Below are 15,431 nucleotides of genomic sequence, written 5' to 3' on the forward strand. Positions count from 1 at the left end.
TTAACATTTGCTGAACTCTGTCATTTTAATAGAGATTTGCGGCGAAATGGCGGCGTCCAGCAATGTCTTATTGATTATATGATTTGATTTTATTATTATTTTAAATTGAACCAATTAAAGGCAATTCCATGCTCTGATTTCTTTTTTCGTTTTTTTAATACAGTAATAATAATAATACACAAATGGAATGAGTTTGACTTACATACTAAAAAAAAGAGAAACATTTAAAACAAAATTGATTAGTAGTTTGAGCGTGGGATGCGTTCATTTTATTCGTTATATTTATTTTTATATTTTATATTTGTTTTTGTTAAAATGCGCGACGTGCAACTGCTTTTTTTGATTGACAAGCGGCTCCTACATATTATACTATATGTATGTCTAATCCGCCAAGACGAGACCGAGAACGACTTGACCAAAGAATATAAAGTGTGGGATGTGTTGGGGGGGAAGGAACGATAACCGCTCTAAGCAATTACACAAAATTCTAACTTAATAAGTGCAATTACTTGGCAATTTACTGATGTAAACTGCCATACGCTATTCAGTTTAAACAATTGTTTTTAACTAACATTTAACAGCATGTTGTTTTATAAACAATATATACATATTTATGTAGGTATACTTGTACAGTCAGTGAAACGAACAAAAAAAAACAACGAAAGATGTGACGCTTTTCACTAAATGTGTACGTGACAGATCTACAATTAACGATTAATTAGAATAACAACGAAAGCAGTTGTTGTTGCTGTGATTTTGATTGAATTATAAATTGACATAAGTTTGACATTTAGTTTTCATTTTTGTTATTACACAATTTTTGTTTTTTTTTTCTTGCAAAGTGTTTTAGAGAAACGAAATTGTTGTATAAATTAACTTATTATTAAATTTGTTATTAAATAATATTTTAAAATTTTATTTTATTTTTATAAATAGATGAACGTGATGCTATACAAAAGAAGACTTTCACAAAATGGGTCAACAAGCATCTAAAAAAGGTAAATTTATTTTAAAGACATTTATTTGTTATTTTTTTTTTATTTGATCAGATATTCATTAAAAATCATGTATGTTGGTAACCATAATTAAAAAATCATTGCTTCATGTAGGCGTTCTTCTCATTATTTGATTTGAAAATTAAAAAAAAAAAACTAAAAAGTTCAAAAATATTGTTATCACTTTCAATACCTTCATTTATATTTGTACTTAGCATGAAATAATATTCAAAAATATATATCCGGAAGCTTATGGTTCTTTGCATTTTGACACGTTATTCTTCGATAAAAAAAATACTTACTTATATTGTTTAAACAAATATACATCAATTATCGTTATGTATATATAGTTAACGTTAAGGAGTTTGAAAAATGGTGTGTCAATCAACTCTTAAGGTAGCTACTTTTATAATAAAGTATATTTTTGTAGAGTTATAAGCTTTATCTTTAATTTTGCTTTGATTTTTGTTAAACGTTTTCGTGCAGTTTATTATAGTTAATAAAATTATAGGATGAGATCATTCAGTTAAATATTGTTATTATTGATTGAATCGTTTCGATAACCATGAAAACGAAATAAAGGGAAATCACTTTAAAAGAGAAATGCGTTATAGAAAGGAAAACAACTTAAAAAAGACAAAGCTTCAAATGAAAAATCATTACAAATTGAAAATAATCACTCCTAATACAGAATTTGACAAATAAGCTTAAGTGACAGTTTCGATTATTTCTAAACTGTTACTAAATTCAACGAAACAAAGTTGAACGAACGTCGGTAACATGCTCTGCACCACCGACATTTTGTTCAACCTTCAACTCTTTCGCACTGCATACAATTTCGTTAATCTGTCATTCTGCTTAAATTTCGAGACGAATCTGAAGTAAATTTTAAGTTTGACAATGAAAAATTCAAAAATGTTATTTAAAAGTTTAGTATATGAAATGTTTAAGGGTTTTTGTTCTTTATAAATGCTTCTCCCAGTTCTAACTGTCGCCCAATTGCACCTACGTCACGTTCTTTCCAAGGTCATGGAAACGATGACCAATTTTCAGCTTATTAAATATTTTGAAGACCGAAAGCTTCTTAATGACTGGCTTTCAAAGCAATATGTCCACTGGTGATCTTATCGTTTATATCACCGAACAGTTTAAGAAAATCATTCGCAGCATCAAACCTGGCGGTGGGTCTTAATTTAATGGCAAGCTTTTAAACCTGCTGCCCCTTGCATTGCTTTGTCGCTTAGTTTTTTAAATTCGCTAAAAGTATTTCATAAGACTAACCCTCTCTTCTTTGGAAAATGTTTCGAGTAAGTTCCTCTTTCTAAGCTACCAAGACTTAACAAATGCACCAATTTGTTAACCTTTGGTCTTGTCTTTGTCTATCTAAGTATTGATTTATCTAGGGTGAACAATGAAAAACCAATACCCTATGCATATAGGATAAACCATAGCCACCACGATACTCTCACAAGGAGGCCATCCTATATATGATATGTGGTACCATATCTTCAATGGTGAGTTAATTTAGGTCCTTGATTTGGTGCCATCTTGGAAAGATAACCCTAGAAGTGTCCGCTCGGTTTCATGTGGGACTCAATCCACCGAGCTTTATCTACAATCGCATCATTTTTTTTAAATGATTTTTACTTCCACTCCAGACTTTTTTTTCTTGTATGAAATACCAACTTAATTGTCGATTTGTATATTTACTGATTTCTATGGATTTTTTATAATTTATATCAGTAAGTCTACCTCGAACCCATGAGGCAGGATGACAGTCCCTTGTAGCTTCTTGCGTTCGCTCACTAGAGAACCAACTCAGTGCAGTTTTAAGCTGTACCTTTTTCAATAACTATGAATTGCAACAGTATCAATCGTCATGGAACTACACTGATTTCTCTTACTTGTGCCCAGGGCCACCGCGTGGAGGTGCAAGTAAGCTCTGCTTCCTTCCAGATTATAGACAAGCATATAGCTTCCCTATATATACATACATGGAAGTCAGTTTCACCCCATATATCACCGAACAATGGCCCAAGTCTTGTTGTCCTTTTAGAGAGTGGAAGATTATTGCACTTGATATTTTAGAGGCATTTGAAAGAGTTTTACATCAAGCTGTCTTATCGAAAATGCGTGCATTTGGTATCTATACATTTATTCCTTGTTGGTTTAGAAGTTTCCTTTCGCAAGGGGTTCAAATCTGATATCTACAAAGTAAACGCTGGTGTACCTCAAGGTTCCGTTTTGTCTCCAGGACTCTTTCTTATATTTATAAATGATCTTTTGTCTGAAACTTATAACTCACTAAATTGTTTCGCTGATGACAGTTCTCTCAGCTTTTCGTATTCGTGTTTGGATTCTAATTCTTGCCTTTCGAATGTGGACTACGAACGCCAGCTTATGATAAGTTCAGTGAATTCTAATCTTGATAGAATTGTCCAATGTGGAATACAAAAACGGGTAGAATTTAATGCTTCGAAAACTATCGGAAAGCGTAACCCTCCTTCAATGCAAATATCCATCGATGGTACTTACATCGACGAGACTGAACAACTTTTTCAACAGTTCTAGGGTTGTGCATCAACAAATTTCTTGCAGAGTGAGCACATATTTAGAGTCTCCAAAACTGCTGCCAAGTGTTTAGGTTTTCTGCTAAGATGCAAGAAGATTTGTACACTTTCTGATCTGGCTATAATTTAAAAAGCCTGTCTTCGTCTGAAACTCGAGTACGGTTCCTATATCTTGGCAGATGCTGAAGTTACTTACTTATTGAGACTCTTGGACATAATTCAAAAGAGAGCTTTAAAAATGGTAAGTGCCGGTTGCCTAACTGAAACCCTTGTATCTCTCAAACATTCTCGAACATTCTCGATCATTATTTTATCGCTGTTTTCATAAACAATGTTTTAGTAAAATAGCCAGTTGCACTCCTCCCCTCAAACAATTCAATTGTAATTCTGGAAATGCTCACCAGTTTTCCCTTGATTAGAAATTTGTACTGTGAAGTACAGAGATTTTTTTTAACGCACTCCACGAATGTAGAATGCTTTACTAGGCTATAATATAATAATGTTTTGGGATACAATTTTGAAGCTTTGGAGTTTATTCGAAGACCTAATCCCTTTAAAAACGTAAATACATATGTATGTATTTAATTCTGGCCTATAAGATCTTCGCTAATGTAAGGCAAATAATGCTGATTAGGTATAATTCATTCAACTCTAATGACATTAACACTTTCGTTATTCTATCTTTAGACTTTAAAAAATACAAAAGACTTCGAGTTTGAGTACTTCACTTGTGTCAGATTAAAAATTGACAGCTGCACATTCCAACAAAAAAAAACTAAAATACGACATGTGTTTGGGGCGCTAGATTCGCTATATTTATTTTGTATTCATTGAGTGGATTTTAATTCCGTCCATTTAGATTTGACAAGGGATCCTCATGTCTAGTTTGGATTCCAGTGCGAACTTTTTTTTTGACAGCCTTACCCTTATGTCGATTTCTTTTCTATAACAGTTCTTGAAGATATCCAATTTTACAATTAGGAGTAAAATTGCGCAATTTCGATATTGTGCATAAACGTCACAATTCTTAAGGGTCTCTTCACATCTCTACCAACTTATTTCTGTTGATATTGAATAAATACAAACTCAATATAAAGTAACTTACTTGTAAATTTTGTTTACATCGTATGTCGTTACAACCAATTACCAAATTACCAGTTGGTGCTCTGACCGACTATGGTCGTGGTAGAAATGGCGATCTTAAGGCAACCTAGCCTCAAATCCAATTAACGCTGTAGTGCGCCGTTTTCATACCAAAACTCGTTTGACCTGTGATAGAAAGGGAAAGATTTATAGAGAAGCTTTGTCTCAGATAGCTCATCAAGTTCATGAAAGAATGCTTTTCCAAAGTATTTCATTCTAGTGTTTGCCAAAGCAGGACATTTGCACTTTCTCTTTGGTCACTACAACTACGGCAACAGGTGTTGTAAGAGATACCCAACTTCTCTGCATGAACTCCTATAGACCAATGTCCGGTACAAACCGCAACAATCCTGGCTATGTCCTGCCTTGGCCTGCATAGAAGATCGTTTGTAGGTTTTATTATAGGTGGCCCATATCATCCTAGATATAATGCAGTTGGGTAAATTGCTCCACCTTCGGTTTGATTCAGTTTGGTAGATAGAAAAGATTTTACCCTTCATAGCACCAAGAGGAATGTTAACCATTTCTGCGAGTGAGCTATGAAAGGCCGATCCTTGCCTGGCTAGCTCGTCAGCCCGTTCATTTCCCACGATACCGCTAGGGCCCGGAACCCAGATCAGGGTGACAACGAAGTTAATATTCAGGCTCGCAAGCTACATTGCTGGATCAATTTAGATGAGGATATGGCCGAGTTAATGGCTTTGACAGATGCCTGACTGTCTGTGAAGATAGCCGCATTTCGGTTTTGGTTTGGGCTTTGTTTAAGTATCTTACATGACTCCCTTATTGCCAGCAGTTCAGCCTGAAAAACGCTAGCAAAATCAGGAAGCCTAAAAGATTTAGCTACATTTAGGGACTCAGAAAAGATCCCAGAACCATCTTTTTGATTTCTTCAGCCTAATAGCGCTGCAGAAAACTATGTATTTAATAAAAAGGTCGATTGGTATAGAAGATCCAAAATAACGGTTAAGGTGTCCGTTGGGCAAGTACGCATGGCCCCTATGGTGCCCAGCCCACACAAGCTGTTCTCTGAACCTTCTTTAGCTTATCAATATTATAGGCTTTGCTAAGAGAAGGCCACCACACAATCGAACCATATGTTAAGATTGGACGTACTACGGCTGTGTACGTCCATAAAATCATCTTCGACTGAAGTCTTCTACACCGAACTTAACGAGCGATTCTTCTATGGATTCGGTAAGGAAGTTGTTAAAAGCACCTTCTATGTCTAAGAAGGTGGCAAGAGTAAATTCTTTATAATGGATTGTTTTTTCTACAGTGCGCACTACCTCATGGAGGCCAGTCTCCGTAGATTTGCCTTTCAAATAAGCATGCTGAGAGCTTTCTAGAGGTCGTCCAACTAGGATTTCTCTAATATGGTAATCAAGAATACGCTTTTAAGCACAAAAGATGTTAAGCTTATTGGTCTGAAATCCGGATTCATGATCTCGCCTACCCACTTTCAGGATAAAAACTACTTTGACCTGTCTCCACGACATGGGTACATGTTTGAGAAGGAGGCATCCTTTGAAAATTTGTTCCAGCCATGGAGCTGCCACATCATACAACTTTTGAAGCATAACTGGCAGTATGATGGCCCACAAAATATTTTCTCTGGTTATAACGGTATTGAGTTGCTCCACATGAGCTACGTTTAGCTCTGTGGTTTCAAGCGGTTCCGGGTTATCACTCTCGCAACCCGGAAAGTGCGTCTTCATGAGTAGCTCAAGAGATTCGGCAGAAGAGGCTTTATATATTGAAAATTGTCCTCGTCATTTTCCTAAGATTGGACAGTTCTTCATTCCACCAAGAAAGAAGGGTTTTACGGCTATATTTAGTTTAGTTGCTTAATTTTAGCAATTTGACAGAATTTCTTCAAGTCAGTTCTTTGGGGATTTCTATAAGGCGGAGGGTTTTTCTACTCGAAATTAAATTGAAAAAGATTCCACTTGTGATCCGAAAACGAATTCAAAGGGGAAACTCCAATTCTCCACTAATAAATTACGATTGTTTCCTAAAGTAACATCAAGCACATCCTCCCATAAATCATAATTTTCCTGACTATAGCTGTCAATAAGATGTCAGCAGCAACAAATATTTTTTGTTCACACGGTTGCTAGATTTTTTCCCAAAGTGTTACAATATTTGTGTTTTTCTTTTAAATTTCTGAACAGAGTAAGCGGGTCGATTACACTTTAAACTGAATTTGATCAGGGCTCTTAGATTTATTTATGAAACACACTTCAGAAAATTTTAGAATTTGACACCTGTCTATTTCACACGAAACAAGCGTGAAATCAGCAGCGCTCAAATTTTTACTTCATTAGTCCGGTCATTTTATTCATAGCTCAAAGAGTTCAGCCAATCCGAACGCTCTGATGTGTCTTAGCTTAATAAGGAACACAAGTCATTTTTTGACAGCTCAGTTCGATCAACCCGAGTGCTCTGATATGCATGAGCTAAATAAGAAACACAAGTAATTTTTTGACAGCTTAGCTGAACTTAAAAAGAAAAAACGCTTAACTGCTTTGTTTTTTTGTGTAAATTTCGATAGTTTCATTGTCGCTTGACAATAGCGTTTGACAATGACGTTTCTTCCCAAACTGTCAAAACATTGTACTTTCACGAGATTTTTAGACAATTGGTTATTTTTTTTAAAAGGTAGATCTGATCTGTTTGTTTTTTGTTTTCATGATGTCTTACTTCAATTTGCTGTCCGAATTATAAATTCAAATATCAAATCTAACACTTTAAAACTGGCTGAAAACTGAATGGTAGTAGCTATAATCTGTCAAATGAAAAACCACCTGTCATAAATCTTATGGCCTGTTTGTATAAATTGGATTAAATTGATCTGATTAATCTCTTTCCATAATTATATGAACTTCCGTCAATTGTTTACTGAATTATCCGCTGATTTTCTATTTCAATAACATTAATGTAACTAATCTAAATGAGTTCAAAAAATTATAATATGTTGACAATTACGACAAGTAATGATAAATGCAAGAGAAATAATTGAAGAGAAATCATGGTAATTTGTCGTTCGATTGAATTCAACATTAATCATATCTCTTTTTTAATTTTATTACTTACTTCCATCATCATAAATCAAAAGATCTATTTCTCGTTTGATTGCAGATAATTATTCAAAAATAGTTCGAAATTAAAACTTCTTCCTGGTTTACACTCTGGTTTTCTTCTATTTAAGGAATGTTGTTTTCTTGAAACTACCTTACCTACGCGTACCTAACTATCATTTTTATAAAAATATGTTTTTCTATCATATTTTTAATAATAATAAATAAATGCCAACCTCGCTTCGCATGTGTCAGACATGCCAGACACTTTAGACATGACGCTTTGCTATGTCGATGGCGTTTTGAAAATAATTAACATTTTTTTTAATAAAAATTCCAGATCAAATCAAGATCATCATCAATTGATTGAAATAAACTATACTTAAAAAGAAGAAACAGAATAAACTAATCTTGAAGTCAATATTATACTTTTAATGTTATATATTTATACAATCGCTCTTTTATTGTTGATCAAAATGAAAAAAAGAGCAACAAATATTATTAATTAATAAAACAACGTTAAGTGGTTATCTCTATAATAAAGTGGTCGGATCTGTTGGATAATAATATTGTGATGAGCCAGACGACTTTTGATGGCTATTCGGATTGAGTGTTGGATAGTAATCAATCGAAAGGCTTATCGCCATATATACGTAAAATACGGTATTTAAATTTATTGATGTTCAAAAAGAGGCATATCAATTTTCAAATGATTACTTTTCACACCTACGAATGGGAATTGATTATTATTTAACAATAGTTGTATGGAATGTGGATAGAATTTGAAGAGTATTTTTTTTACAGTTCTTAAGATGAGTCTCAAGGTCTTGATTTTACAAAATTATGTAAATGATTTACAAACTTGTATCTTAAATTTTTGGTATCGATTACCTCTAGAATACCCCGTGGTGCTTTGCTTGAAGTCAAGACAAAAAATATAAGTTACTCTTTGGAGTTATTTCTTAGTAGTCTGAAACTCCCAGTAGTACCCGTGACGTGATGGTTGGATTATCATGCCAGAGATATTGGGTTCGATCCTTGCCTATGCCATCTAGAGTTTTTTCACGGGTACTGCCTCTAGCGAGAAATTGACAAATCCTTCAAGAGTTTTTCTTGTCATTAAAAGTGCTTTTAGCCGTTCGGAATCGGCTTGAAACTGTAGGTCCCATCCATCCCTGACAGCATTACGCGCACACAGGAATGGTTGAAAGTTGTATGTCATTAGGCCCTGACATACGACTGTTGCTCCACCTAATTTATTTATTTATTTAATTATTTGAGGACTTTCATTTCCTTACAAGTACAGGGTGTCCCATGACCCACGGGAACCGGATCAAAAACAAATGAATGTAACTCCAAAAGTTAAAGTCTTAATTTTTTTTTAATTATTATCAGAAGGTAGGCAATTAAATGCCCTTTTAAGTTTAAAAAATTACGTCGGACAAATGGTGCCCATCTTGTTCGTAGCAGGTTGCAAGTCGGTACAAGAAGTTTCGGTGGACGCGCTCCAGTAGGTCTTGTTCAATTGACGCAACATCAGACTTTATTGCTTCCTTCAAAGCTTCCAAAGTGGGGGGTTTCGACTTGTAAACGCGTGATTTAAGTCACACGTCGTCAAGTCAGGGGACCTCGGGGGCCATGGCACGTCCCCAGAGCGTGACACAAAGCCGTTGGGGAACATCTCGCGCAAGAGGGCGATTGTGGGTCTGGAAGTATGATGGGCGCCCCATCTTGCTGAAACCAAACATCTGCTTGGTTGACAATTCGTCTTCTTCTGCGTAATTGAGGTCTCAAAAAGATATTTTTCATGTCCATGTAGCGGATAGAATTGACGGTGACGGTGTGACCTTCTTCTTCAAAAAAATAGGGACCGATGATAAATTTTCTTGACATTGCACACCACACAGTTACTTTAGTGCTATGCAGTGGTCGTTCATGGAAGCGTTTAGGGTTCTCAGGGGCATAATAGCGGCAGTTCTGTCGATTAACAGTATCATTGAGATGGAAGTGCGCCCATCGCTCTTGAGCAGCAACATATCGTCATTCACTTCAAACAACGTGAACATCTCCAATGCGAATGAAGAACGCTGTGCGTAATCAGTAAGTTGCAACTTCTGAACGATTGCCAACTTGTACGCGTGAAACTTTAAATTATGCTTGATAATTCGACTCACTAAAGAGGATAAAATGTGCAGTGATTGAGCTCTGGAGAACAGCTACTCTCACTCGGTCAACGTTTTGTTCAGTTGCAGCTGTCCGTACGGGGCCAGGTGGTTTCTTTTTCATTACACTGCCCGTACTCCGAAAAGAAGTTACCCATCTCATAATTGTGTTTCTTGAAGGAACAGTACCGTGACGTCCAATGTTGAATCTAATTCGGAAAGCCCACTGCACAGCCACCACCGATTCATTGTTGAAGACACGAATGAACCGCTTCCCAACGATCCATTGTGGTAACTAAACGGCACTACCTAAGATTTCAAACGAGCCCATCCCCACATCGGTCGACCGCACCAGTGAGGAGAAAGGGCCCAATACTTTTCGTCCGGTTCCCGTGGGACACCCTGTTCATGTTCTTGAAACTCAAAGAGAAGTCAAGTATGAATATTTTCTAAGCAGTTTGTTGATAAAAACTCCAAGTTACACATTCTAAGTACTCAAGCAATAATTCAAGTAGTTATACTAGGTCAGTACTTTAAAGCATTTCATAGCCATTGAGTAAAGTCTGTTTCAATTTAATAGTATGAAGAAAGTACTAGTCAAGTACTTGGGAAAGTCAAATACTTGGTTTGTCTTTAAGGACTTAAGTATTCGATAAATAATATATGCCACAAATCACTAATTGTTATTTGGAATTTACCAAGAAAGAAGTTGCACGTTCTTGAGTACTCAAGCAGTAGCTCAAGTCGTTTAAATTATTTCTTAGCTGTTGAGTAAAGTCCGTTTCAATTTAAAAGTATAAAAGAAGCACTAGTCAAGTACTTGAGAAATTCAAATACCTGGATTCGTTTTTAAGGACTTAAGTATTCGATAAATGATATTTGCCATGAAGCAATAACTGTTACTTGGAATTTACTAAGTAACAAGTTGCACGTTCTTAAGTACTCATAATTGGACGGTACTTTAAAGTATTTCTTAACTATTGAGTTATTTCCATTTCAATTTAAAAGTATGAAGAAAGTACTTGAGAAAATCAAATACTTAACTTCCACTTAAAGGACTTATGTAAGTATTCGATAAATTATATTTACCACGAAGCACTACCTGTTAGTTGGAATTTACCAAGTACCAAGTTTTAAGTTCTTAAGTACTCAAGGAGTAATTCAAATCGATACTAGGATAGTAAGGTTTTTAGAATGTTTAAGCCAAACGTAGTAGAATGGGTAGAACTGAACTAATTTTGGGCGAGTTCGTCTGCTTTACAATTTTTTAGAATTTCTCTATGGCCCGGCAACCAGTAAAAGTCAATATTAATTAAACTTTTGTGTAATCACCATTACAGTTGATCGACAGTTATGGACTGTTATAGTGTCTGTAGAAACAGAATCCAAAGATGTTATGGCACCCTGACTCTGAGAAGATCCGAATATCAGATGTTGATATCACGTTTATTTATCTCACCGACAGTGGAACAAATCTTTACATCGTTTTGGAGAAAGTAAGATTATTGCACTTGATATTTCAAAGGCATTTGATAGAGCTTGGCATCAAGCTCTCTTATCAAAAATGCTTGTTTTTGGTATTGATGAATCTCTTCTTTGTTGGCTTGGAAATTAACTTTCGGACCGTTCAATTCAAGTAGTATTGGACAGATTCAAATCTGATATCCACAATAAAAACGCTGGTGTACCCCAGGGCTCCGTTTTGTCTCCTACTCTCTTCCTTATATTCATAAATGATCTTTTTTCTGAAACTACATTGTTTCGCTGATGACAGTACCTATTCGTTTTTATTCTCATCCTTGTTTTTCGGATGTGGACTACCAACGGGAGCGTATGATCAGCTCATTAAATTCTGATCTTGACAGCATTGTTCAATGAGGATTCAAAAACCGTGCAGAATTTAATGCTTCGAAAATTCAATGCTGTCTACTGTTACAAAAGTGTAACCCTCCCCCAATGCCACTATGAATGGATGGTACTTGCATCAAGAAGATTGAACAACTAACAATCCTAGGTACCTATGTGCATCACAAACCACTTGTTGTGGAGTGATCACATATTTGACATTACCAAAAATGCTGCTAAGTGTTTAGGATTTCTCCGACGATGCAAGAATTTTTTTACCCCTTCTGATCTGGCTATAATTTACAAAGCTTTTATTCGTCCAAAACTTGAGTTTAACTGGCATATTTGGGCTAGTGCTCCAATAATCTACTTGAGTCATCTGGATAGAATTGAAAAAAGAGCTCTACAAATGATTGGAGATCGTTCTCTTACCGAGACATTTGCTGCTCTTGAACACCGCCGCAAGGTATCATGCCTGTCATTGTTTTGTCGTTATTTTTTTAAACAATGTTCTAGCGAAATAGCCAGTTGCATTCCTCCCCTTAAACAATTCAACCGTAATACCCGTACTGCTAGGAATGCCCATCAGTTTACACTAGAACCCAATTTCGAACGTACTGTTAAGTACAGAGAATATTTCTTTAGCCGCGCTACACGAATGTGGAATGCCCACTCATTACGCTGTGCAGACATTCAAAACCAATGTACATCGGTTTCTCCTTTCTAATCCTATCATCCTTTTCTAACTGCTCGCACTGTGTTTAATCATTATAAAGGACAATACTTTTTCCGCATAAGCTATCATACTAAAATCCTAGACATCCAGACTAGTCAGAATTTAAATGAATACCAGGTTCCAGAGGAAAAGAGACAGCACACCGACTTGAGGCGTACCTCTGTAACTTTCTAAGTGCACTCTCTTAGCTTACAAATGTTAGAGCACATTGTCCATGTTATTAAATTTGCCTTCAATGTCAAGGAAGGCAACCATAGGGTATTCTTTATAGTGAAAAGAGTATTGAATGGCGCGTAACGACGTTTCCACCGATTTACCCTGACAGTAGGCATATTGGCACATAGATTGAAATATCGTATCAATGTTCGCTCTGAAGTGGAGGCTTTCTGCAGCACCACTGATAGTGTTATGTCTCTGGTCTTGCAGATATATGTGGCGGATATAACAACGCTGTTGTCCATCACAATTACACCAACACTCGAGTCTCGAGACTCGATAGACGCTGCCTGTAGAAACTGTACAGAAAGTTCGAGAACTGCATTCTACCACCGGCATCCACTGAAGCAGCACCGACTCCTATAATTAAGTAAAAATAAAGACTTTAACTCTAAGTCGTTTTTGTTGGCTGTCCGTGAGCCCATCGTAGTTCGTCCTTTATGATTAGACCTTGTGGAGATGAAACGATATTAGAAAGTATCTGATTGCAACTACTTATTTTGGGAACTACCAGGAAACTGGATATCCATCAGTAGGAAGTTGAGCTATTTGAGTTGTCCAGGTGCCATCCGCATTTTTAAGTCTTCACTGGAAATCACTGGACTAGAATACTAGGACGGTATTTTATAGTATTTTTAGCTTTTAAGTAATGCCTGTTTCAGTTAAAAGACACGAAGAAAGTACTAGTCAAGTGCTTGGATTCGTCCTCAAGACCTTAAGTATTCGATAGCTGCTATTTATCACGAAACACTTTTTCTTGGAATTTTTCAATACTAGTGTCAAAGTACTTAAGCTTCATGTAATAGTCAAGGAACTAGTACTTATACTTTACAGACAAAAGCTCAGAAACAACTCATTAACTTAAAATTGAACGTAGTTCTAAGCTGTGAATGATTAAAATATAAAATTGATTTCATCGAACGTTATTGTGTCAACAAAAGGGACTAATTAAAAATGCAAACATGTGTATAGATTTTAATCATAAAGTTGTAGCTTATTTTAAAATATGTGTATTTTCATTGTATGAAAGTTTGTTTAAATATATTTCAAGTTGTTGTTTTAATTTTATTGAAATATAAACAAACAAAAACAAATAAATCAAGTTAATAATTTTAAATAAAATGTCATTTAAGATTATTTGTTTTTTAATTTCGCTTTAAAAAATAACTAAGTCAATAATATAAAAATAATATTGAATTTCTTGTTTCATTTGATATTACCTTTAAGCTGCTATATTCTTAGTGACTTAGTTAGTGACTTTTAAATTATTTAATTATATTTTTTGTATGTTTAATATCACTAAAGTTCTGGCACAACTTGTTTGCTAATATCATTGAGCCCAATATATAACGAAATAAACATTTTTTAAAAAACCCAGCATTATTCATAAACAAGTTTACGTTATAGAATTAAGTGTCGTACCTTTTAGACACACAACAAAAATAAATAATATCATTATTTAAATAAGTGGGATCTATTTTTATTATCTTATTTATTTGAATTTAAATTTAAAAATCAAATCAAATAAAGGGGGTGTTCGCATTGAGATGCCCTGATGAGTCATTTTGACGTATCATATCTGCATCTCCTTTCCACATGAAAGTTAAAAAAAGAGACATGAAAGTAAGGTAGACATTTTTAAATGTATATTTCAATTGACAGATGGCGCATGATGCAGTTTCACTTTATATGATGCTCTTTTTCGATCAATCTAAACTTTTATGTCTCATTGACAGATACAGTGCTGCCATCTCTTTTAAAACAATTTTATTTTTTAACGCAAGAGCCAATTGGCGGCTGGGTACTATCGTATCTAAAACGCACTTGAAACATGTTTTCCATGGCTGAACCCACTTGTTATGTCAAATTTGTAAAACCAAGGTTCAAACTATCTTAAAGAAAACTTAAAATTCAGTTTTACAGTGTAGACTCATCTTTATAAATTACACTTATTCGGCACTGAACTTAAAAATATTCAAATCGTGAAACTGAGTCTTAATTGTCAAAATGAGAAGCCATTAAGTCAGTAAGCTTAACGTTACGCACTCATCACTTTTACCATAAACGAGTGGCACCGGAATGTAACCCTAGATCTAGATCTAGATCTGTGTAAGTGGCACTTAAGTGATCAATATAGAAGACTTAAGTTTTACTCACAAAGTAAATTTTGCTCTTAGAAAATTTGACTATAATCTCTTTTATTGGCGCCGACTCAAGTGTCACTTTTGTGCCTATGAAATATTGGCTAAGTGTGCACTGATCTTTAAAATTTCAATAATTTGACTGACCCCAGTTCTACTGAACTGAAACATAAAACTCGTAAACGAAGAACTGCAAACATTTAAAATGTCCCTTAATACATTGATTTCTTAATTTCAAGCTAACATTTGGCACCTGTCAAACTCAGCTGTCATTTTAAGTTCTGGGAATCTTTGAACGGTGGCCATATTGTTCTCCACATTTAATTATAAATTAGAAAAGCAGAAAAGATCAATGTTATCTGTTCAATTGCTCTTCCATATGATAAAACTTGAGAAAAACATAAATTAATTCGCCCAAAGTATAATCGAAGCCTTAATTTTGTTTGTTCTCATGGAAATGTATGTTTTTGATTCTTTTAAAGTTTCCGTTAGAAAAGTACTCATAATAATTATTGTTTCGATAAATAAATTATCATCAAAAAA

At 34.9% G+C, this 15,431-nt stretch overlaps 1 protein-coding gene across 31 annotated transcripts in view; it reads left to right on the top strand.

Moving 5' to 3' along the window:
* The window catches only part of LOC129942467 (dystonin), a 290,358-nt gene that overhangs the window by 161,655 nt on the left and 113,272 nt on the right, over positions 1-15,431 (top strand). For all 31 annotated transcript variants that reach the window (XM_056051421.1, XM_056051422.1, XM_056051397.1 and 28 more), the window contains one exon: positions 937-998. In XM_056051421.1, the coding sequence (XP_055907396.1) occupies positions 937-998 (62 nt within the window). The remainder of the gene's footprint in view (positions 1-936; positions 999-15,431) is intronic.

Source organism: Eupeodes corollae, chromosome 1 (genome assembly GCF_945859685.1).
Source record: "Eupeodes corollae chromosome 1, idEupCoro1.1, whole genome shotgun sequence".
NCBI lineage: Eukaryota > Metazoa > Arthropoda > Insecta > Diptera > Syrphidae > Eupeodes > Eupeodes corollae.